This window comes from Uloborus diversus, chromosome 10, assembly GCF_026930045.1.
Source record: "Uloborus diversus isolate 005 chromosome 10, Udiv.v.3.1, whole genome shotgun sequence".
NCBI lineage: Eukaryota > Metazoa > Arthropoda > Arachnida > Araneae > Uloboridae > Uloborus > Uloborus diversus.
Genome location: NC_072740.1, coordinates 91321221 through 91348364, shown reverse-complemented (window position 1 = coordinate 91348364; position 27144 = coordinate 91321221). Strand labels below are relative to the sequence as shown.

The following is a 27144-nucleotide window of genomic DNA, read 5'->3' as shown; positions in this document are numbered from 1 at the left end:
CTTCCTGAAAAATATGACACTGCCCTCAGTCTGTAGCTTCAGACGAAGGGAAAGAAAAATAAACAATATAATGCTGAGATGTCCACAAGAACAACACATATGTTTTGTATTTGAGTAATTTTATTATCATACTCGTACCACAACCTAAGAATTAAATTTTTTTTTTTGACTCCAGAAAAAGATCAAAAGCATAATTTACTCATTCGGAAAACGCGTTAATTTTTTCGCATCAAAAGTGAAATTGCCGCCCCCCAAAAAGTGCCTAACGGGGTCTGGGAAATTGACATTGTTAAAAATATCAGTGTAAAGTCGGGGAATTTTCCAAATTTGCCCCCCAAATTTTTTTTTCAAATTTTTTACTAGGGAATTTTGTTCTATGAGATATAATCTTCATTCTTAACAATGTTACTTGAAAAAAAAGTAAAAGTTTTGAGGCAAAATGACACTGGCAATAAAAAAAAAAGTGGCTACTGAAAAAAACTTAAGACACCATGTTTGGTCATTCTCAAGATGGAAGTAGACACGATCCTTAAATGCCTGTGTTTCAAAAAACAAAGCATAATTGGATGTTTTCTTTAACTGCAAACTAATGAAAATGACGCAAAATGTGCTGCAAATTGTTTTTTTATTATTTTTTTTGTTTATTATTTTTTAATTCAAATAATTTTCTTCAGAAATAAAAAATTTTGTTCTTAAAACTTAATCTTATTCTCATTGCCTTGGACGCAAATGTGCTAAAAGCTCTGAATTGTAGTTTCATGAAGATATATTATTTTAAAATTAATTTCATGCTACAATTCCAAAAAATTATTCCTTATTTTTTGACCTTGCCGCTATATTTGGTCATTCCCTAGATGGAAGTACACAAGACTTTTTAAATGCCAAGGTTTCCAAAAATGACATTCATGTTTATTGCATTGCAAACTATTGAAAGCAATGCAAAATGCGCCTTTTTTTTTTTTTTTTTTGTGGGTGTTTTTGGATAATTTGTAATTATTTTCTGGAAAAATGCAAAATTTTATCGTCAGAATTTTTTTTAAATTCTAATTGATTTAGACACTTATGTACTAAAAATTGACTATTCTATCTTAATTGTAGTTTTTAAGGATTATTAATTATAACTACTTTTAAGCTAGAAATTCAAAAATCTACTTATTATCTTAAATTTTTCACTTAGTCACCATATTTGGTTGCTTGCACGATGGTAGTAGATGTAAATTTCCAAAGACATAATTGGATGTTTATCTCAATGTAAACCATTGAAAGTAACATAAACTGGCAATAAGCTATGAATTTTTAAAAATTAATTCTTTTCTAGAAAAGAAAAATTGTGATTTTTATGAAAGCATCCTTTAATATGAGAAAGAAAAGGGAAAAGAAAGATAAATTATTGGTAGGCCTATGATTGCCGGATTTTTATTTTCATTATTATGCATTATATGGTATGGCGATCGATGGAACAAGTCAATCATATTTATACTGAAAAATAGCTTTGTATTTTTCTCAATTTGTTTTGTGTTATATACTAATAAGAAAATAAAAAGAAGTATTATAAACCAAAAGCGGATGTTAAAAGATTACTGCGCAATTACAGCAAAACCCTAATATTACGCATGACATGTGACATCAACGAAACGCTAAAATAAGTTGAAAGTACTTTGTTTTCAACAAGTAGTAATGGAATTAAAACAGTTTTGAACAAAATGTTTTAAAAAAACTTAAAATTTTGAGAGAGAAAAGAAAGAAAAAAAATATCCAAGATTTTTTTTTTAAATCGAAGGGGAAAAATTCAGTTCCTCTGCATTGCTACTTTAAACAATTTTAATTGTTTTGAAAGTATTGCTATTTAAACTTTGTTTTGAATGAAGCAAGTGACCTGGAATTTTCTAAAAAATAACCTGAAAAAGTCAGGGAAATTTTTTTAACCACAAGTGTATGAACCCAGGTAATATTTATTGTTAGCCCGCCAAAACAGTTAAATATCATCCTTCCTCTTCCTAACATTTGCAGTAGCTTCCATATTAGGTGAATATTGACTCATTAATCTCATTGCCACCTAAAATATTCATCCATGGAACATTCTCTGCAGCCAGAAAACAAACGCAGTACTAAATTGGCAGTAACGGTTTATTTTCTTTCTAAGCCATGCTCTATTTAAACCAAATATTGGGGAAATGTGAAAATTTCCATGCCAAACATACTAATGGTGTCAACTTAGAGAATGTATGGCTTCAAAATAGCTTATCTGATGTCAGCTCGTATTTTTCAGTCTTACGAATCTGATTGGTGCTAGTTTTACTTGCGTTAAGACTTGCATCAGTCAAATTCGTTTTGAACCTTGATTCTTTTTTTTAATGTATTTAAGAGTAGTTTCCAAAAATCGCTACAAACTACTTTTATTTATATCAAACTACTAGCTACTCTACTTTTTTTTAAAAGTAATACGCTACACTACAAACTACTGAAAAACGTAGCTACTACAGAAGTGTCGCTACTTGTAGCGAGCTACTTCCAATCACTGTGAAGGTCACAATATACTTCATACAGTCACCTCACTTAGAGAAACTAATTATTCTGATCTCACTGTAATAATGTTTGTATATTTGTCCATTTTCTGATTAAAAAAACGCCAAATATTCAATAAGGTTAACTTTGTTTCAGAGCTAATTTTCCGGCCAAATGCTATAAATCCAAATCTTTAATGATAAATTGCATGAGTTGGGAATCCCCCAACTACATGATTTTAAAAAAATGAGGAATTATTTTTATATTACATATTGTATAATCTAGTTGTTTTGAATTATTTTTTTTTTAAATTTAATTTTGTTTCAAGTAGTAACCTCTCTTTTCCTTGTAGGTTTTCGACTTTCCGATCAGTTTTTTGAGTTATTGATTAAAAAATTTGACAGAGCTAGTAACAACTCTATTACATTTGATGATTATATTCAAGCATGTGTCATGGTACAGGTCAGTTATTTTCGTTTTTAAAAAAATGAAAGATGCTTAACTTTTGCATTACTTGATAATACCAATTTCATGTAAGAAATTATTTTTTTCATTTTGACATTCCACTGGTCCATCATCAACTTCAATAAAGATTAAGAATATAAACTCTCTATTTGTGTACAGCTGCTAAACACTTTGCCATTCTTATTTGCTTAATCTGCTTTTTGCAGCCTAAAACCATACAACAATTTTGGTTTGCCCATTTTATTGCTTCTTCTCTTCAGAATAGATTAGTTAATGCCTGTAAAGATTCAATGCTCTAGATCTACTGTGTGTACGAAAAATTCGATCAACATTAAAACATTTTTTTTATCGCTCTTTAATTTGGGAAATGTGCCAAGGAAAACAAAAAATGAAATGAGAACATGGCCAAACTAGAATTCAGCATATCCCAGTATAAAACTAGATCAAGTATGAAATGCTCTCTAACATCTATATAGAAGATTATTTTCTTTTAAAATATCATAGCTATCTTGTTCTAGCACAGTAATATATGTGGATATTGAATTAATTTGTAGTTCAGAAAAATGCAATCGTACTTCTTGTAATATTTTATTCTAAAAGTTTCTATATTTTTGTAAAACATTCCTATATTGTTTCAAAAAAATCTTATAATTTTCTATACTATTTCAAATATCACTTTTTGGCCTGAATACACTTGTAGACACGTTAAAAATATCTCTGTGTACAAGTGTACAAATCAGATCTGTGCATTATAAATTTACTTAGGTTTCAAATTAATTTGTATGCATTTCATTCAATTTTTTTCAGACACTAACTGCTGCTTTTAGAGAACATGATAGAGATCAGTCTGGCATAATTACAATTACGTATGAAGATTTTCTAATGATGGTAGTTAAGACGATGTTTCAGTAAGTATGTAGTTCTAATTTCTTTTTTTTTTTTTTTTGGTATTCAGAATTTTATATTGCTAATTTATAGAGTTTTTAATGCAGCTGTCTCTTTATCCTGAGACCCCTATAACAAGTCACTCCACATGTTAAGACTTATTTCAGAACTTTTGTCTTATGGTTTTAATGTGGACTAGTTAACTGGTTTTAAATTCCCCATTATGTTTTATTATCTAGTTCTTGCTACCCTGATACTGATGCTGTTTACAACATCCACTTTTTCTTTCGGAATAAAATTGTTTCTGTAAAATAGTGAACAATTCTGGGAAGGGTTATTGAAAAATTAATGACGAGCAATTAGTAAGGTGCGTTTTTGTTGTAGATCTGGACAGGTTAAATGTAGGCTAGTAGGGGAGGAGAAATACCATTTCTATTCAGCTACAATTCAATGGCCATTGTAATCTAGTCAGAGGAGAGAAAAGAAATGAACTTGTAGACTGACTAGGTCATATGAGATAGTGAGAAGCAAAGGAATCCTAGTGGCAAAATTAAAAATTTGGAGATAACCAGTACAAATGGTAGGTGAACCTCTCCTCTGTCTTGGGGCAAGAGATTGTACTAGTAGCCCTGGAAGGTGCTGCTGTACAGCATGATTTAGAAAAAAAATTCAATGAAAGCCTACCTAGGATCTGATCTTTAAATGCGTTTTTCTCGAAATTTAAAATACTCCACTTGCATCCCTTTGCTTCTCACTGCCTCAAATGAGAAACGTTTAGCACTCAGATTTGCAGCCCTTGAGTTAAGGTGTGACTTTAAATTTAAAAAAAAGGGTATTAAAGATGCCTTGTTTGGTTGGTAACATTGTGCTTGATGGAAGGCATGAAGGCCTTTGTCTTCATACTTATTTAGCATTGTATTATATGTCGCTTTTGTGTTTTCAGAGCAATGAGTAGTTCTGTCATTACAAGTTTCATGAACAGGCTGTGACCCCTCCCCCCACACGCACACACAAAGTAAAGGAAAAGGAATTTATAAATTGTGGGTAAAACAAAGGCATTTAGAGAAATTTAGGAGCCGTGTAAAACTTATGAGAAAGACACTACATTGTTTTGAGCATATTTTTTATGTTATTGTCGCAAGAAAAAACCTTTGCTATTTTTTCCTTTTAAATTTAATATTAAGCTTTTAAATTTACTATTTAAAATTCTGACCAGGGAATAAACATCACTTCAGAGATTATACTGTTTGACATTCTAAATTCAGATCTACTTCAAAAAAAAAAAATCAATCTCTTTTGGTTAATGAGTTATTAATTTTTTAAATCTGTAAAAAAGTACATTTTTTTTACTCATCTGTTGTGCTTAAAAATGCTATAATTTTAGTTGTATGGGGTCAATACAGTTGGTTAATAGCTCATTTTAAAGAGAATTGCATAAGCTTTAATTTGATGTATATTTTGCATATTTTTCTTGCATTTTCATTTTTTTTTAATTTAAAATTTAAATTTTTTTAAAGTTAAGTGTCCTTTAAAAATTTATATATATATATATATATATATATATATATATATATATATATATATATATATATATATATATATATATATATATATATATATATATATATATATATGTGTGTGTGTGTGTGTGTTTTAATATGTTTTAGTTGATTTATCCTAAAAATTTCAGAGTGGGGACATGATGGGTTCAGAAGTTATAGCAAATAATGCAATGGTGCTACTTAGCATTTTTGTTTAAAAATTTAAAAAACAATAAATACATAAAAAATACTTTTTTACATGCACAAAACTTTTTTTTAACAATTTAAATTTATTTCAGAATATACATGTTTTAGTTGTTTTTAATAATATTATAAAAATTTTGTAGTAAAACTATGAATAGTTCAGTTAATTAAACAACCTTTAAATTCCAAAAAAATTTTAAATTATGGTTATCTTTTATTCCTTTGAAATTCAGTAAACAGAACTAGCAAAGAAACTTCGAGGATGTGATTTTGAAATGTATAAACACAAAGTAGAATTCAATACATAAAAATACCTTGTGCAGATAAGTCTTTAATCTCCTCAGTTTGGAAAGTAGCTTTTTACTCGCCTTTGAACTTTCAGATTTTGAGAGATTATAAACCCTTCCAGTTCATGTTGTAGGGTCAGCTTTGGTTAGTATTTCCGTTTTATTTACTAGCAATACATCCGGAATATGAGAGTACTTAAAGGATGGAGAAGGTCCACGAGGTTGTAAAAAGCTTACTTTAACCTCCTCATTTTCAATTCCTAAAACACAACCTAGCCACCTTTCATTATTATATACACATGTTGCAAAACCAACTATATCATTCAAGTCAAAATCATCAGCATCATCATCATGTTTGCTTCCTATCTCTTCTTTTGTGTGTTGTGAAAAGGAGTAATATTTAACGAAAACTGTGCTTTTGTTTTTTGGTCTGTAATTGGGGAACTGTTGAGTTTCTTTCACTGTTATTGCTTCTTCAAACCTTGTTTTCAGAAATGCTAATTCTTTTTCGTAATCTTTTTCTGTTGAATATATGAAATCGATATTTTTAATATTGTCTATAGACAATTCATATAATTGACGGGGGGTCATAATCTGTTCATTATAGACCATACGAAGACTTGCTTGTGCAGCTAATCGCTTAACTGTGCCACCTATACCATCATAAGCAATTTTCCCATGGTATGATGCAAAAAAATTCCATTCTGCTTCAATAGAAAAATCTGCAGTATGGTGACAGAGGTTTACAAAATTCGATTTATTTTTGTACTGGAATGTTGCTCCATCTGAGAAATAATGAATTTTATCTACTCTTTGCAGCAATTTTTGCTTTAAGTATGCTATCATAAGCCTCCGGAACAAATGCACAGCAACTGTACCATGGGACATGCAATCAGAGATAATAGCTAAATTCAGGTGCTGTAACATGGCATTTTCCGTGTAGTATACAACAAAAGGATGTATCGTTGCTTGTGCATTGTTCCAGTGAAATCCTTGTGCAGCATCTTGTGGAATGAAAGAGTAGTTCTCAGCAAAATCACATAATAAAATACATTGATTTTCAACCAGATTTTTATTCATATATCTAAGATAAGCAGATTGTTGGCTAGCAATAAGAGAATGTTTCAGCAGTTTGGGTAAGCCTATCAAACAAACAATTTAAGAAATCATCAGTTTGTTTTGTTATTGCTTCAAGTGCAGTTCTATTATCAATTTGCATCCACTGCTTGTATGTTACAGTACCAATGCTGTTTTGCTCAAACGAATCTTCAAAAAGATCTTTCAAATTATTAGTATCTGGACAGTTGTTACATTGACGGAAATAACACTTGTCTGTAGGAATTTCGCAAATCATTAAACTAAGTAAGTCTTTATAAGTTTTGAATGGTTTGTCCCTGTTAATCAATTCTGGTAATTTACACTGAGCCATCATCAATTTTACATTCTGGTGAATAGCACATACACAAACTGTAGGTGTTCCAGCTGATCCAGCAAAAACACAATTTTTTGGACAAAGTTCACAAAATTTGGAGAAGCCTATTTTTTTTATCAGGATAATGTTCTTTGAATAGCACATAAGATTCTCTTAAGGTATTTAAAATTAAAAACTTTTGGAGATGAATTGCTCTTCCATCCACTTTAATAGAAACAAAGTCTTTCTTACCAGGCATCTGACGACTGATTTCATCACATTCATAAAATTGTTTCACTAGATTCGCTGTCTCTGGGCTTAATGCCTTTCTGGGTTTTAGATCAGGAGCAGACATTATTCCTTTGTCCTTCATGATTTTTTTAGCTTTTCTAGCAATGAAATTTGTCACTTTAAATTCACTTTCTATTTGCTTTAAGGTCCAACTTTCTGGAAGTGTTGTTAAAATTTGCAGTTTTAAGCTTTTGTCAGTTGTACTGGAGAATTTCTCTTTACGTCAGCTAATTATTTCACTATCATAATCTAACTTTATGAGATCATCTGATTTTTTTGAGCTTAAACCAAATAGTTGAGTTCCTAAAACTTCAGTGATCTTAGTTAATTTTGTCTGGGGGTACTTCTTTTCACTAAGACGAATTTTTTTTATGGGAGTTTCATCAATTACTCCAAGACTTTCATTTAAAATTTCAATAGCTTTTCTGGAGTTGAAATTTCAGTCTCATGATCTGTTTCACTCAGAGCTTCATCTGAACTTTCTTTATAATCTTAGGTAACTAAAGGTAATTTTTGTACAGCTTTGTGGCAAGTATCATATTTTATAGCCTTCAATTCCTTCTTTATGATGCTTTGATGCATTATCACTCACAGTTCTTAAATTTTTTTTGTAATAGTCATGTCCAGGTTTCTTGAATGCATTGCAGCAGTACAAAGAAATAATTTTGGAAGTCCCTGCTTCAGTCATTTTTTTTCCTTTAAAGCTTGGTTAAAATATCATTATTAAATTCCAATAAGCACTCTTGAAATATTGCACAAAAATATTTTAAAATAACCAGCTTTCATAACTATTAAAATATGAGAACATCTATTGAAAAACAAACAATTAAGCAAAATTAAAAAAAGCACAATTATCAATACATCAAACACAACCTACTTTATTATTTGAAAGCCCGAATAAGAATGAACAGCTTCCTTCAACTATTGGACTTAATGTGTCACACACCTGTTTGAACATGTCAGGGAGTGTTTCAACACTTGTATATAAACAAGCTGCTGCATGATCTGCTGTTCTTTAAATGGTTTTAATGCATTTCATTTTCAATTATATTTTAATTTATATCATAATTTTGAAATAAAATGTTACCAAATTAGAAATTGCTTAGTTAGAAAATAAAATGAAAAATTAATTTTAAGGAAAATTTAAAACAAAAGTAATTTTAAAAAGTAGAAGAGATTAATTTTAAAAAATATGATTTTAAAAAAGTAAAAGAAAATAATCTAAAAAAATAAAAATAAAAAAGAAAATTAATTTGAATTCTGAATCCAAATTATGTTTTTCGCAATCACGAACTGAGACAGGACCCTACTCATTGTCGTTATTGTTTCTGGAAACGGCTCCTGTCCCCCCCCCCCCCAAGCCTGCCTCTCCTCCTGGGCAGTTACGTGTGCATAGTTGTGTGTGTGCGTAGACCTGTGTGTATGCACGTAGGCGTGTGTGAGTGTATGTGTGTATGTGTGTGGACGTGCGTGTGTGTAGGACATGGACGCCTCCGACCAGGAGATCGTATAGCTCAAAACCGGAGCAGCCGCGCCGCGCCGCCAGCAGAGGACGGTGGACGGTGGTGCTGCAAAGGCTTCTGGTCCAAGTTGAAAAAGGCATGGACACAAAAAACGGTCAAATGAGAACAATAAGCAATCGTGATTGCTCAAAAATGTCTAATAAAAAAATTATATATATATATATATATTTTTACAAAAAAAGTGTCATTGCATTATTTGCTATAACTGCTGATCCCACTATGTCCCCACTCTGAAATTTTTAGGATGTATTTATTAAAGCATATTTAAAAACATATTTTTTTTTCAAAATTTTTAAAAAACACTAACTTTAAAAAAATTTAAATTTTAAAATTTAAAAAATAATAATAAAAATTTAAGAGAAATATACAAGTTGCATGTCAAATTAAAGCTCATGCAATTCTCTTTAAAATGAGCCATTAACCAACTGTATTGACCCCATACAACTAAAATTATAGCATTTTTAAGCACAACAGATGAGTAAAAAAACTTGTTTTTTAAAGATTTAAAAAATTAATAACTCATTAACCAAAAGAGATAGATTTTTTTAAAAAGTAGATCTGAATTTAGAATGTATAATCGCTGAAAGTTTCATGAAAATCCGAGATGGTCATTTTGAGTGATTGGTTGATTTGACATGGAATGACCCAATATCTCTTTTTTTTTTTTAAAGAAATTAGACCATAAGATTCTTATTTTGTTAGTGAGAGTAAAAATTATAATTTAAGAAGTGAGAAAACCTTTTTGGGGGGGGGGGGGACTTTTTATGTTGAATAAAACAAAGAAGAATATTTTCTAATAGTGTGAAATAATGTTAATTTAATTCAATAAAAATGTCTGTCTATTGAGTCCACTAATTATATTTTGTTATTGTTGAATTCTGTGTTTTAATGTAATTCCGGTTAAGATTTACTCCACTTATTACTACCTTTTGTAGAAAGTCTCAAGGGTAACCTGGTAATGGGTTTGACTCAATTTATGTACAAATTGTCCTATCTTTCGAATCAAGGGGACGTTTTGCATTTTCTATACTTTGCTACAATAAAATTCCTTGTTAACTATTATAATCCTGAAAAATATTATGAGCCTATTTAAAAATTAAAATTATTTCTTAGCATTGAATTTAATTAACTGCTTCATGAGCATTGAAAAAATTTTCTTCAGAATTTGTGCTTTATTTACATTGGTTTTGTTTTTCACTTTGATCATATTGTAGCACAAAGCTTATATGATTATTTTTCATTTGATTACTACTTTGCTTTATTCCTAGATTTGGCTTTAATATTGTAAAGTAAGTGGGCAACAAATTAACTAATCCTTTACATTTTTCATATTTAAATACTTTAACCTCTTTCTTCTTAAAGGATATTCTAGCACATTGTATGTTTAATACGTATTATACGATAGTAACTGATTACTTGCTACATATAATGAAGGGGTGCATGGCTCCAATTAGATTATTTATATCTTTGTTCACAGCCCTGCATGATTATGAAAGACTTTTTCAAGCCAGACAGATCTGAGTGATGCTTCACACATACGACACCCAATAACTGAAGACAATAAAAATAATGTTCAAGAAAACTCAATTATTCAACTTCAGCAGTAGCCTACTGCTTTTAATTAACATAGTTCTGTTTTAAATGATAATATGCTTGCTTTGCTATTGGCTAACACTGTTACTATATTTTAAAATTTTATTTTTTAAGAAAAAAAAAGGCTGTGTGTTGTTGTAGTTTTTATTGAGTTTTTCACCTGTGAGAGCTTTTATTAACCAAGGGTGAAGAAAAAAGAATGCTTAAAAAGTGATTAATTATAATTTTTACATTTTAAGAAAACAAAGGATGCCTGGTAATTATTCTGATACTGCAGTTGCATAGCAAATGCATATTTTCCTCATGTCATTTTTGCAGTATGAAGTCCAAAAAATAACTATTTTTAATAGTTATGTTTATCTGTAAATTTTGATAAACATCAGTGTGATTTCATAATTCCAAAAAAAAAAAGTTTTGCAGCCCTAATGTATTATGTTTTTGTATTTAATTGCAAATGTTCTCTGATTCAGCTCAAAATCAAAAGCAATTTCTCATAGGAATTTTTAAGATCTTTTTTGTTGCGTGTGTGCAAGTTTTCCAAATATTGTTGAAAATAGTTTTATTTCTGAATTTGAATTATTTGGTATTGCATTACTTATTCAGGTGCCTTATCTAAACATTGAGTAATCTACTACATTATGAGATGCATGAACGATAACAGCTTGACATGCGAAGCTTTTAGGGGATTGAGACCGCAATAGTGAACCAATACAAAAATTTTCAAGATTGTCAAGTTTAAAAGAATCAAAAAATTTTAATTAAAATTTTTTTTCTTCATGGTAAACAATATTGTGCCTTAGTAATATGAAAGAAATAGAGGTAATCATATTCATACAGAAAAAGCATAAGAGTTTGAATTTTGCATGCTATTTTGAAGCAAAAATTAATAAAAAGTATCTGTTTTGCTCAATTCCTCACTTCTGCAAATAACCATTTTCAATGCTGAAATAAGAAATATTAAAAGTATTTTTGTACAAAATGCTTTTTACTGTAATTTAGTAATATGTCGAATGTAATTAAACCTTTTGTTTTATCTTTATCTATTTCAAGCTGAGTTCACTAATAGGTAAATAAGTTTTGACTTTTATATGTTGGTTTTGAAATTTAAGAACTCACACTTTCCTCCAGATGTTGATGTTCTCAGTTTATTAGCATGGCTCGTTCAAATCAAAATTGGATAACCAGTGCTACAACAAGTCTCTTAAGTCATTGAAATGATATTAGTCATATAAATAAAATAATTTGCAAGCTAATTGAAAATATTTATGTAGGAAAACATTTCTATTATGTGCTAAAACAGCATCTTAGAACACTGGTGTTTTCATTGTGTGGTGCTTAATATTGAAATTTTATCATACTTGTTACACATAAATTAACCTGGAATTCGTTAACAATTATTAATGTTTCTTTTTTCAATTTTCAGCAATCCCTGAGTATTTTATGATACATCAAATGTCCAGTTCCATTATGTTTTATTCTACAATTAGTTTTAAGTTGGTGTTCATAGACTGTTAAATTATAATTCATTTCAAATAAGATTTGTGTATATTACTATACATTTAGATTTCTTTTAAAAGCTAAAATATGTTTTATGTAAGACTATTATTTCAGGCTGAATTCATACTTATTGTTAAACATGTGTGTCAAATAGTTTAAAATCTCTTTGTGATTTAGATGACATGTTACATTTAAAATATATATATATATATATATATATATATATATATATATATATATATATATATATATATATATATATATATCAATTTTTAATGCAGTTTTCCCCTGAAGTAATATGGCATACTACAATAAGATTAGAGATTTGACTGCCATTTATTGTTAAATTTATTTTGCTTTGATGGAAGCTCATATTTAAAACACAAATATTTCATGATGATATGAAATTGAAGCATAGAATATTTTCTTAATATTTTTGTTAGCATTTCAAAGTCATAGAAAGTAATCTTTTTTCATTCAGAGTATTTAACCTTTCTTTCTGTACAGTAAATTCACATGCACAATTCATGGATATTATTTTCATATACATATATATATGTATATGTTTGCTTTTGTATGATATGAGCATTATCATTTTTTATATTTTTGTCCATTTTTGCTTTCAGTAATTCAGCTGGTGCTATTTGATTTATCACGTCTGTTAATTATTTTGAAAGCTAATATTTGTAATTTGTACATACATAATTTGTGTTTTTTGTTTGTTGTCGATAAAACTTTTCGACAAATCCGGCTCAGTGTTCCAGTGATTTGTATATAAAATGTCAGTGTTGCTGAACCTAGTCCAGCCCAGTTTTCCAGTGATTTGTAAATAAAATGTCAGTGTTACTTAACCTGTTCCTTTTTTTTAATCCCTTTCTCTCTTCCTCACTGTACTATTCTTATACTTACCTACTTTTATTATATTTTATGCTGTTCATTTCTAAAAGCTCAGCATAACTTATTTGATTGCTTCTACTTCTTCAAATTTTTGATAGGCTTTGTGATTGTATAACATACTATTGAATTCTGTTATGTTTAATCCTTCAAGGAGTAAAAACTATAAATAAGCATTTAATGAATTGTTAAATATGTATTTAGCATTTAACCTTTTCAGTCGAGAGTATTTTTACCTGAAGTATTTTGGCCTTAGAAAAGAGCAAATGCAAAGCTCTATATTTTGGCCCTGGAACTTCAAAATTCCACTGAAATTTGAGTTATTTATTCAGGCTCAGTCCTTGACCAAGGAGGGAATAGGAATAGCATGTTTCTGGTACAGATGCTATACCAACCCTTTCTTTCCAAGTTTTAAACCAGCAAGTAAAAGAAGAACCCCCAAGAGCCAACCCGACCCCCTTGTCAGTCTGGTTTTTGACTCCCCCCCCCAAGTATATAAAGCTTGTGCTACTCTAATTCTGTGCAAGGCCCCCACCAAAGGCCAGACCCCTAGTTTCCGGCTTGGGTGACACAACTTCTCTTCAGCTCTCTATAAAAATAAAAATTTCAAACTGAACATTAAATATATTTCGTAACTTTTCATTAAAAATTGTTTATGCTTTATTCCTTACCTTACGCTATTTATCATATAAGTAATGGTGCTATTTTGTGTTAAAAACTTTTATGGAAATATTGCATTCTGTTAGATGGATCAATGATACACTTATACAAGCTTTCTTTCAATTTCCTGAGTATATTTCTGTGTCTAAATATTTTGATTAGATTTTTTTACTTGCTGCCACTATTTGAGTTAAGGTTTTAATAAAATCTTAAGATAAAATGAAGTAAATATTTCAAAAAAGAAACAATTTGTTTTCTTTTTAAAAATATATTACAATACAAAACCTGTGTTCTTGTAAAAATGTAAAAGCAAACAAATTTAAATATTTTATGACTTCATTTTCTTAGGAATATCATTAGGATCAATTCTCTTTTCTACATTGTAGCATGTCATATTAATTGCTTCCTTTTAAAATGTGATAGTTTATGAATGAAAATAACCTTGCAACAATAATATACATTTCTTTTAAATTGCTGTCCCAAACTATACAAAATGAATGTTTTGTGATGTAATTACAAAAAAAGAAAAACAAAATAGAATGTAATTTTTTTATGATTGAATACTTTTATATTTCAATGTTTGAAGTTTTCTCATCAATTTAATTTTTTGTCAATATATCTTTGGAGTTTTATGTCAGTGTAATTGCTTTCAACTAAGCCCAACCATTAGGAATTTGTATGTTTAAAGTCTGACTTATGGCTGTGTAATTATTCAATGTTTTTTTATATTTTATGTATTTTTGCTGATTAAATATCCTTCTTATAACTTCGTTGCAAAGATTTTCTTTAACCAATCCTAACTTTATTACACTACAATCAATGCCCACCACAACTTTGCCTGTGGTGAAACTTTAATGTAAGTTACAAGCAAGCCCATTATCGCCATAGTCACTTCTAACGTAGGAAATGTTTTCATTTTTATGAATTTAAAAAAGTAAGATGTAAGTCACCGAGAAGTATTGTTAAAGCAGTCGGTTAAAATAACACTTATACATTAGTACAGGGGTAGAAGTTGTTCTAATTTTCCTGATTTTTATCAAAATTCCTAAAATTTTAAAATTTGGCCTTCATAGCCTAATATTTTTATTATTTTACACCATATTTTACAGAAAAAGAGAACTTGAGTTGAATTTTTTCTGAAAAGTCTTTTTCACTCATTGTTTACAACTCCGATTGAAGCTCATACCAGTGATTATGGTAAAAATTACTTCTTTATCAAAAACTACCCATTGTATATCACTCCAGTTCATTTGTGTATTTTAAGCATTAAATATCTATTTTACCTGGACTACTTATGTTTTTATAGTCGCCGGGATTGCAGGAAATAAACTACTGTAAGAAGCTTTTGATATAAACTTTTTTTGCCATACTTGCTCAAGGTATTTTGGAAAATTGGTTACGATTTTTTTTCTGGCAACAATGATGGTGTATACTACCATGCTAAGAGCAAAAGTCATACCTGCAGCAGAGTTCAAAATGAGAAATTCCCATTTAAAGTTTTGAGCCTCCATGAACTTTATTCCGAGCAGCTTTTTCAGATTTTTTAAAAAAATATTTCTTGTTGTATTTAGGTGAAATATGTTGCAAAGAACCACCTGGTGACCGTTACTCAATTTTGATAAAAAAAGTACAAATACGACTTTTGCTCTTAGCGAGGTAGTACAATAGAGATTTCTGCTATTCTCACAACTATCATCAAGCTGGCACTCATTTCGGAGTCTAATTTTTTGCGTCAAATTGTGCATAATATTACAAAGTTGTTACTAAAGAATCTCCAATCTGAAACATTTGCACCTTATTGCATGTGTTTGTTTGCTACAATTTTACATTCATTTTGCTTCTGATTCAAAATAACAATTTCAGAAAAAAATCATTGTCATAGTAAAAGTGAAAAGAAAAAAATCCTATCTTTGACTTAAGATGTGCTCTAATATTTCCTATGGGATTGCAGCCCACCTGATTATTACAGATTTCTAAATTCATAATTTTGCATAAATGATGATCTATCTTTTTAGAATTTTTGAATTGACGTTAAATACCAGTGGCTGCGATTCGCCCCCCCCCCCTTCCCCCACTTTTTATGGTTTATCTCTTTATTCTATTTCCAATTTAGAAACCAAAGCTAGAAATTATAAAAAAGCAGAAGTGTCAAAAATTTCAGATCATAATTGTCTTACTTTGTATATCTGTTTGGAAAACATTATTTAGCACAAGCAGTAACTTTTAATTTATGTGTTCATTGTTTAGATATTAGTAAATCAATTCTTTAACTAAAACAAGTCATACTTGCTTAATGAAATTATTACAAAGTGTTTGTAACATCTCAAAATACTTTGGGGTAAATAATGTAAGTCTAATTCATGTCTAAGTGTTTCTTTGAGGAAAGTTATCGTATACATAATTCATCAAAATTTCAAGAAAAAAATGAGTTAAGGTGTTAAATTTGCATCAATTACCACTCATATGCTCTAAAAACCAGCCTTAGCAAAATTCTGTACTTTTTTTCTCCTTTTTTTTTCTTTCATTTTCTTTTTGCTGCTTCTAAAAATCCTATGGCTTTTAGTTGTCTTTTTTTTTTTTGCCTCCCCCCTTCCCCCTACTTTTTAGTCCCAATCGCCACCTCTGAAATATCTTAAAGAAGCACACATGAATTGCAATAGTTAAAAGTTTTGACCATATTACATGAAACCATTGTCATAAAATAAATTACCTATACATTAAGAAATATGTGCATTTGTTGCATTTGGCAGAGTTTCTGTTGCAGCGAGCTTTAAAAAATCTTTGTGCCTCAGCCATTTCAAAAGTTCTCCACAGCATGAAAGTGAAAATTCCGGCAAACAAATAAATAGATCTGCAAAAAAAAAAAAAAAAACTTAGTTTCATTTATTCCACCAACTCCATTGTATATATATCGCCAATCTTTCAGAAACCAAGTTATAAAAACCCCTCTGTAATCTCTATTTTATTTAATGAAAGATACTGTAAAAATATTGTTATCATTAAAAGAATTGAAAAAGTAATGAAGACAAAAGAAAAGGAAAAACAGATTCTGGCATATAATAGTGACTTGAACTGATAAAAAACTTTCGAAATCTAATTTAAAAAACGAAACCCTTATAACTCTTCTTTAAATTGAGATAAAAGCTTCAAATCATCAGTCAAACTCCTTCTGGGGTCGAAAAAGAGAAAAAAAATGCTCTTATGAATGGTGTAAAAAAGATAACTGTGAACAATTTGTTCATTTTTAGCTCACTTTCCCATAAAATTAGAAGAAAGATGAAAAAAGCATGAAAGAAGGCTTAATGCATCTTAATAATATTGCAGAAAACTAAAAAAAAAAAAAAATAATAATAATGATAATTAAATAGTTAAATAAATATCGAAAAATTAAAATTTAGACAATAAGGTATTGAGATGGGGAAGAGAGAGAGAGATGTGTGTCAGTAGGTCTGTCTATCTGTCCTCCCTAATAACTTTTGAGTGAACAGTATGATTTGAACAAACATTTTTTCGTTCAAAAGGTCTCGGCAAAGACACCTCATTCCCATATTTCACTTTTTGATTTGAAAATTTTTTCCTTCGATTTTGAACAGTTGATTAAATTGTGAATTGTGATTGTTGTCTTGAATTAATTGTAAGGTTATTTGCTTTACACCTGCAAGTCTTGTTAATTAACTATTTATGCTTCTGGAATGGCAAAGCTTAATTGCTTAACTCCTTCCTTATGGTATAGAACAGTATTTCTTAAATTGTGTTCCGCGGAACCCTGGGATTCCACGGAGCTTTCTCAGGGGTTCCATGAAATTTTCTTTTCACACCTTTCAAACTGTCACTTAAAAAATCGACAAAAATGATGCCTTTTCAAAAATACATTTACCTCTGTCACTTTCGCATCTAATCTAAGCATTATTACCCATCTGGGTTAGCCACTATGGGAACAATTTTATTTCTCGCCAAAAAAACACAAATTTTTAGCTATTAAAAATAGCGTGAAATGATGCCTTTAAGGCATCTTTAACTTCAAGATTTTTTCAAGATCAATCCCAAAACGCCTATTTTTCACCTAATGTCTCTAAAAGTTGGCATAAAATTGCGTTTTATAATCTTCAGTTTTGAAAAAGTTTCGGAATAAACTACTGACTTTCTAATATCGCCAAAAACAGTTTAAAAGTGGCTTCAAGTTGAACAAATTTTAAAAAAGTGCCCCAAATCCCTCTCATACAACTTTACCAAATACTGCCATAAATTACGATTTTTGACATCAATTTCAAATATTTTACCCTTAATACTAGCCACTCTCCCAGTATCTATGGCAGCAGTTGAAAGGACAATTTCATCATTTAATGAGTGAGGACAATTTAAGGAGGAGTACTAGTCACGAGGGTCTAAATGGTTTAGTTCTGTCTAAGGCCCCTAATATACAGCAACTCTAGTTCTGTCTGATGGAACACAGTGACATCAAAAACTGATTTGTAAATAAATATTATTTTTAAAAAAATGAAATATTTAAAAATTTTAACTTTAAGGATTAAAAACTTTTTCTGTGTACAAACATTTAAATGAATTATTAACACTTTTGTAGATAATCACGTCAGTATTTCTTTTCCTAATTAAGAAGATATTTTATATAACTCATGCATAAATTTTTAGGTTATTTATCCCTTTTAAAAATTCTGAGCATTTCTCAGAATCACAAATAGTAATGTACTGGTATATTTCACAAAAAGAAATAATTAGCAATTACCAATAATTAAAATGACCTGTATTTATGTACATTTAATTAGCGATTTATTAACAAATAGTTTATGTACTAGTCTCTTTGAGGTAAGGACCTGGGCACTCTCGACGCCACTGCAAACTATTGGAACACCAGGGGTTCCACGAAAAAAGTAAGCATTAAAAAGGATTCCACTAATCAAAGAAATTAAGAAACGCTGGTATAGAATATCGTTGGTATTACCTTCTTAAAAAAATAACAATGAAAAATATCGAAACGTAAATTAATGGGGAATCTTTTTGTATGATTAAGAAATTTCATTCCGTTTCTCCCCGCTATTCCGATGCAACCCATTTTACGATATTTATGTTTTATTGTTAGTTCTGTAGTTTTCCTAAGCTGAGTTAGTAAAGACAGAATTTTAGGAAGGCTTCAGTAAAATTCATATAAATTACTCAAATCCCAATTCTTGAACATTACTTTTTCGAGATCTATGGTATAAAGCGCTCAAAATCAAATTCATAAAGTGTATTTAAAAAATAATTTTTTTATTTATCAAAAATCAGCGCTCAGTGTAAACAAATTCGGCAAAATTTTTTTATTTCTTGTCCTTACTACTTTACCATCTGCACACTACAAATAAGTTTTTAGATATTAAAATACTGATACGAAATTATCATTGTTTCATACTCACATTAGAATTATTCAAGCATTTCTGCATATTTTTTATTAAATCTCTGCCAGAGTGATGCTAAAATAAGAATATTGATGTGCAGCATAAAGTTAAAACTATTAAAGGAAGCATTCATGCAATATTTTATGAATTAGCTGTTCAAATAACCCAGCAATTAAACCACAAAGAATTGTCAATTGTATCTGAATTTAGTTACACAGATGCCAACTCTCCCAATTCGTTTGGGAGACTCAAGAATTTTAATACTTTCTCTCGAACTCCCTTATTAAGTACTAGCAGTACCCGCACGCCGATGCCCATGCTAAAAGTGTAAAGAAAGTCCGTGGAGTAAAAAAGTTCACCCCCCCCCCCCCATTCTGATGTCAAATGATTATTTTTCTTCAAAAGTCTCTTTGAAAATTAAAACTGTTCGCCAAAATGCATGAAAAGATTAACAGTAACTTTAAAACTCAAAATAATACTTCAACTGTATAGTTCATGGCTTAACGCGCCAAGCACCATGATATCGTAACCCTGCCCTTTAGCGAGTGAAGCGTTTTTTTTCTTCTGCAATTTAAAATGTTTCACCAAATAAACAATACTATAATAAAAACGTTCTAAAGAACAATTACAATTGAATAATACGGCAAATCAAATTATTCACTTAGATAAATGTCTATCTTCCACTATAAGGACAGGGCCGATCCTAGGGTGTCGGCCGCCCGTGTGCAAAGACTTAATGTGTCGCCCCTCAAGTGTAATTTGCATATTTTGACTAATCTTTAACGTCTGTATAAATCTTTCTTTAAATTTCTATGCCAAGTTCGAATTTAAAAAGGGGAGGGGGAACAGAAGAATGATCTTATAAAAAAGAAGACATTTTTTATAATAAGAAACTTCTTAGGTACAATTTATATCTTTGAAGAAAGTAATAGATACCAAAATTTACTAGTCGTAAAAACGCATTTTATGGTCTTTCTTCGGTGACATCAGAGAAGGGACGGAGGAAGGGGAAGCGTGGGGGAGGTGTCAGGGGTTCAGGGGAGGAGGATTGCTCCAAGAAAATTGTCGAAATTGGCGTATGAAAAATATTTTTAGTTAATCTTTAGTTGTGTTTGGTTTCAGGGACAAAAGAGTCAAGTATATTCAAGGTGCATGGAGAAATTTTCGAAATTGACGTCAAATATCGCAGTTTTAGGAATTTTTTTCGAGACTTTAGGTGAAAGTAATGTTGCAGTTCTTTCCTATAATTCTTTCAAAATTGAAATCAATTTGAAGCTATTTTTTAAGACCGTAGCTTAGGAAGGATCGGCGTTCTTCCCGAAAAATCTCCGAAAGAGAAATTTTAAACCCGAAATTTTGGGTTACCTTTGTTGACGTTGCAAGAGGGAGGGAGATTCAATCGTCTCCCATCGAAAGATTTTGAAACATAAGTTTAAAACGCAAATTTAGGCCGTCTTTGGTGACGGTAGGGGATTTGGCGGCTATCCTCCGGTAATGTCTCGGCACTATTTTTTCAAACACCCGTTTTTAACTAGATTTGAAAACAATAATGGAAACGTGAAAATATTCCGAACCAAGATATTTTTCGGAACTGAAATCCATTATGGGCTATTTTTGGGAAGGAAGGGTTTTGGAGCTCTTAAGCGGATATTTCTAAAATCGCAATTTTATATTATCTTTGGTGACGTTAACAACCTGAAAAGCTTCTACGGTTCGGATATTTTTCAACATTAATGTCTGAAAAATATAACTATAGACTTTTGTCCACCTGACCTCGACGATTGATGGATATGCCCTAGCACCGTAAAAAGTTACATAAGCCTCAAGCCTGGCAGTTCTCCTGAATTCTGTAGAAAAATAAGTCCCAAAATCGGATTTTAAGCATTGTTTGATAACGATGGGACGAAGAGCGGGCGGGGGTTCAGTGTGCCCTCACGAACTGTGTTTTTGAAACTGAAGTCAATTTCAGGTTAGTTTAGGCAGGAAGCTGTAGCTCCACGGAACCGTCTAAAAACGAAATTTTCAGGTAATAGTGATTGCATTGGAGAAAAGGGGGATCCGGGGTCTTTCCCCAAAAGTATTTGAAACTGATGTTTGAAAAACGCAATTTAGTTTGTTTTTCAATACGTTAAGTGAGAGGGGGTGGAATTACCGGCTTCTCTAAAGACGCTAATTGAGACTGTCTTTGGTAGTAATGTTTGGGAATGGATTTTGGGGTCCTCCACCGCAAAAATTTTGAAAAATGCCAAAGCAATTTTATATGACTTTTGATGATAAATGCTGTCGCTGAAAACACGTTTTGGATTTTGGAGCCAACATTTTTAGGCTATGTTTGATTAAGTTAAGGTGGAAGAGGTTAATCAGAGATTTAATTGGGTTTTTAAGATCGATGGTACAACCAGCGAAATTTTCTGAAAGTAAAGTCCTAGAAACGCCATTTTAAGCCTTCTTTAGTTTCGTCAAGGAGGTCATGGCATCCTTTTGGATCTTCGTTTTGGAGCTACATTTAAATTTGCTTCCCGGGGCAAGGGTCCTGTCCTCCTACCTGATCTGAAACCGAGCAGTTCATTCAAGATTTTAATCAGAAAAATTGTCGTAAAGGGGAAAAGTACAACATTTTTGTTCGTCATTCATATATGTTACTCTCATGGGAGTCGCAATTTTCCACTTTCTCTCCACGCACCTCGATTGTTAAACACAGAGTTTGATACATAGTTTGTTGTTTGAAATGCTTGCGAGAGTATCTAATCAGTATAGCTTTCTTTTTTTAATAATTTAAATAAAATATGTCTTCATTGTTTAGGTCCATAAAAGCTTGGGGGTAAACATTAGTGGCCGCCCTCGGTGATCCTTTTAGACGGCACCATTTCATGCTTCAGAAGGGGGCCTTTCCTCTCCCCTGTATCCATGCCTGATTACCGGTTCTGTCACAAAATTTGCAACCAAATGAAGCATGTTGTTAAGAGTAGACATTAATGGACAATTAACCTATACAATGTTCCCTAACATTCTATTTTTCTTAAACTATGCTATGCTGTCGGGAAATCGACACATACTTTGACAATTGAACATTTAAAAATTAGCATATTTATTCTACTTATTATAAGTTATCTTGTGAGAAATTCTTGAGGAATTTTACTTGATTATAAAAACTATATGAAGCGGCCTGCGGCCGCCCCTTGTTTTGGCCGCCCTTGTGCGGCTCACACTCTGCACACCTGCTAGGATCGGCCCTGTATAAGGACAAAAACAAACGTTGAAGAAATAAAAGAAAAAACTTGATGGAAAAATCCTACAAAATCAAATTATGTACATGAATATCGAAAAAAAAAACAAAAAAAAAAAAACTCTCATTCAAAATGCACTGACCACAACAGTCCCACAATAGCGTAGCGTCTGAAACGAGCGGCAAGGTTCCTCGCAGCGATTGACACTGTCTTCCAGCGCCCTCTCGATGAATTAACTGACGCCATCTATTAGGAATTCATCGAACTAAACATTTAATTACACATTTAATTTGCAATTACAAATATTTCGATCAATCTGATTTTAAAAAAAAAGCCTATAGCCTTCCTCAATAAATGGACTATTCAACACAAAAATAATTTTTCAATTCGAACTAGTAGTTCCTAAGATTAAGCGCGTTCAAACAAACATCATCAAAACAACGAAATTCCCCCAAAAAGGCATTTTCATTGTTTAGAATTAGGAAAAACTCCTTACCTTACAATGAAACGAAACCTTTTCTCACACGAGTATAAAAACTATGTATTCAATCATTTCTAAATCATTTTAATCCCCACAAAATGTTCTCCCCCCCATGCCATAAAGTTTTGCTTTTTTTTTCTGAGCGTTTTAAACTTTTATCAGATACGAAAAAACAAAATTGTGGCTCTTTTAAAACATTTTTTAAAGCCTAAATGGTGTAGACTCTGGGTCCTATGCAGGCCTTATTTAAAAAATCCCTCTTGCCATCTAATCAAGTGTTAAAAATCCCTCCCAGACAACCACAAATATCTGTTAGACATCCAAAAAGATCCACCACATATCGAGATATCTGCTGGATATTTTAGTTATCTGGCAGACATCCAAGAATATCCAAGTCATGGATTTGGAGTTTCTAATATCTATTAGATATCCAGACTGTTACAAGTTTTAGATATGGATATTCGGATATCCACTGGACATCTGGGAATATCCAAATCGTGGATTTGGATCTTTTCCACATCTGTGAGATATCCAGACTTTTACATGTTTCAGATATAGATATTTGGATATCCTGTAGATAACTATTCGATAACCTTCATGTTACATAGCAAATGTCTAGGATATATCTTTTTCAAGATATCTCTTAGATATTTGACTTATAGATATTGTAGGGTTTATTTACATTCAGACATCTGCGTGAAATTGTTTTATTTTCCATGTTTTAGTTAAAAAACAATATTTTTTATTGCATTGAAATGTGTGGCATAGTGTTAATTAACTGTAACTTAAACGCTTGAGGCCTCGTGCTCTCCACATTTTACAAAACGTGGTCTGGTTAATCAGTCCGAATCGAGCAGCCACGCTACTTCTCTGGCTTCTTGTGTTCTGTTTTGAACGCAAACGATCGCTGTGCTCGATACTTTGAGTTTGTATTATGTATTAATTTGTATTAGTTTATTTCTTCATGTTATCGTGCATATATTTTTGATATACGTTGGTTTAATTTGCATTTTAATTATTTTGAATTTTAGCTGTGATTTTATGCTTTGCTTTGTTTAATAATTCGTATTAATAAAATTTGTAGGTGAACAATTATTTAGCATCATTTCTTTTCAATCGTTATAGTATGTTTTTGACATAACTATGTTCTTTTTTTAGCAAAACTAACATAATGGTTTAACGGTTGAAATTTTTTTCTAGCATAAACTTGTTTATTTTTGTATCATAACTAGCTAACTTCATGCGCCATGCGAAGGCAAGGCATAATTCAAAGATGGCTGGTCAAAGATCAGCTGTAGATACTAGTCTTCCCAATCTATTATTAATTTTTTTTTATGTACAGTACTTGTTTATGTGTATGTAAATAAAGATCTTTGAGCTATTTCTGTCGGTTTCTCTAAATTTTTAATAAAAGGATTCATTTCACTAAAATATTTGTCATAAGATATAATTTTTATATATTATAAAATTGTTACACGATATAATTTTTCAGCTTCTCAAAAAGTAGAATGAAGTCAAGATTACAGTTCCAAACACAATGTACATAATTTGATTATACAGGGTTGGAGAAACCTGAAAAAGCAGGGAGAGTACAGGAAATTCAAAAGTCCTGGAAATTTTAATAATCTTTTTACAACTCTGGAAAATGCAGGGAATTTTTATTGAATTGAAGTTGCAAAAACCAATGGCCAAATATGTAAACTTCCAAAAAGGAAAATAATAATTGAAAAAAGAGTTATCTCAAGAACAAAATAAAATTAAGAGATGGTAATTTTTACCTTGAAGTTTTTTTTTTTTTTTTATTTTTTTTTAAATTTTGCTTTAGTACGTTTTTAACTGTCTAGCATAAAAGCAAACATTGTTTATTGCTTTGTTTGACATGAATCTTGAATTTTATGCTAAAAGACCTTTTTTATTTAAAAATTAAACATTACCTAAATTCAGTCACAATGCTATTATTTCAGTTATGATTACTTTTTCTTTATATTATTGGAGGAGAAATGAGGGAAAACTCATCCTTTGTATGAAAGAAAAAAAAAAGGAAATCTGTAAGTAATTACTACAAAGTTTGTAAGACAGATATAAAAACTCAATTTTTTGTATTAATAAATAAGTTATTTATAAATAACTATCAATAACATGGCTGTTATACTGCATTGAGCTTGTAAAATTGTATATATTTATAAATAACTTATTCATAAGTTTAAAAAAACTTCGATTTCTAAAGCCCTAAATCTTTACAACTTCATACTATTTGAACAATAAGACATCGTTTATAACATTGTGGAAATTAAAAATATTCGTAAGAATATACAGTGAAAGACATGTTACTAATTTGTTTAATATTTTAAAGCTGTAAGAAAATTTACAGGTTTAAAAATCATAACTTTTTGTATTAACAGATGAGTTAGTTATAAATATCAACACTTTTACTCATATTATCAGCAAATGGGCTGTTATAACTGCATTGGGCCTTGAAAATGAAGATATTTATAAATAATTTATTTTTTAATACAAAAAATACGATTTTTAAACTTGTAATTTTGCTTACAGCTTTAAAGTATATTTAAAACTACATCAAATCCAAAGAACGTCGCTTTTGATATCTCATATACATCTACGAGATTTAAAATGCATATCTATTTCATAACTATACGATATCCTAGAGCTATCTGGATATAATATCGTTTGAACATGAAAGAGATATCTATAGCATATCCAAGAGCTATCCAAAACCTCCCTTCCATATCTCCAGCACATCCAAGGGAGATCGAGATATCTCGACGTCGCTTGGATTCCAGACGTTGCAACCTTTTTACCTCTGGTGGATATTCTCTTGGACATTCGGATATGCTATAGATATCTGTTGGATAAGGTCAATGTTCAGCTTGTTATCCCTTAGATATCTATAGGAAGTAGTTTGGAGATATGTGGCTGTCTGGGCTTTTATACTGAAACTTTAGTCGTACAATGTATTCATGCAAAGTCTCTCGAAGTTTTACCAGAATTCCCTAATATTCATCGTTCAAAGTTAGCAGCTATTTGTATGAAAAAGTGGCAAACTCATTGACGTCGATGGTTTGGTGGCTCTCCCCAGAAATCGTTTGAAATTAAAATTTCCAAAACACCATTTTCAGCTATTTTTGGTCAAAATAGGGGAAAAGCGCAAGTAAGTGGCTCTCCTAAAGACATTTTTGAAGTAACTGAAATGCAAATTTAAACTATCTTTGGTGACTTTAGGAGTGACATTTAGATACTTTTCTCTATAAGAAGAGGTAACTTCTCCCCCCTGCCTCACTCTAGCTACTTAGGTTTAGTGCTCAGTAGTGGTTTTTGAGATTTTCTGGGCTTAGTTTTCTTTAAAAATGCTAAAAAGAAAAATAAATAAATAAAAAACTTTTTTTTCTGTTTGTAAATTTTCCGCGGGTCGGGAAAAATATGCTAACGGTCAAATTTGGACCCGCGTGCCGTAGGTTGAAGACCCCTGTTTTATCATAGTTAGTAACTTTTTTTTACTTCCTTTTACAAAAAAAGAATTATTGTATTCGCGAAAAAATTTTCACTCGAAAATCGACCTTAATTTCCATTTTGCTCACCGACGAATGAATGTTGAGTTTTTTATTAGATACTCTTTCAATCTTTCTTTATCCCTAGAAGTTAAAACATTCAGTATTTGTTTGTGAAATTATTGGAGCAGATAATAGCCAGCAATCAATCATTAGTTAGTATAAAATTTGCCAAATTTGATTGATGAATTAGCAATAACTTTTACCATCATTTATTATATAATGCAAAAATTGCCAAATGTGATGAATCAAGTGACAGTTAATGTTACAGCCAGCCTTAATACAGCGTGTATTCGTTGAACCTGCAAGACCTCTACTTTGCAACCGTTAGTCGTAGAAACATACTTCTAATTCAAAAATGGTCAAAATAAGATGCAAATTTCAGATATTAAAAGGTTGAAGCAAAAAAAAAAAAAAAATAAATAAATAAATAAAAATAAAAATAAATAAATAAAAATAAATAAATAAATAAAATAAAAATAAAATAAAAAATAAATAAATAAATAAATAAAAAGAAAAAAAACGACGATACGAAATATACTTTTTTGAATGGCGTCTAGGTCTCTCAAGTTATATTTTGGGAAATCACAAGCATACTGCAAAAACAATTCGAACACACACACACACAAAAAAAAGTAGGACTAACATTTACCGAGAGTGCGGCTGACGCTTCTTTTTATTTCTCATTAGCAATGAAAAGGATAGATACATACTGCTTTAT

At 30.6% G+C, this 27144-nt stretch overlaps 1 protein-coding gene across 3 annotated transcripts in view; it reads left to right on the top strand.

Moving 5' to 3' along the window:
• The window catches only part of LOC129231410 (programmed cell death protein 6-like), a 51351-nt gene extending 38992 nt beyond the window's left edge, over window positions 1-12359 (top strand). Inside the window, exons 6-8 of one of the 3 annotated variants that reach the window (XM_054865719.1) lie at window positions 2858-2967; window positions 3778-3878; window positions 12129-12359. In XM_054865719.1, the coding sequence (XP_054721694.1) occupies window positions 2858-2967; window positions 3778-3878; window positions 12129-12138 (221 nt within the window). In that variant the 3' untranslated portion in view covers window positions 12139-12359. Of the gene's footprint in view, window positions 1-2857; window positions 2968-3777; window positions 3883-10589; window positions 11638-12128 lie in introns of those variants that run through there. The other 2 variants (XM_054865721.1, XM_054865720.1) reach the window with 2 other exon arrangements.
• The last annotated feature ends 14785 nt before the right edge of the window (window positions 12360-27144 follow it).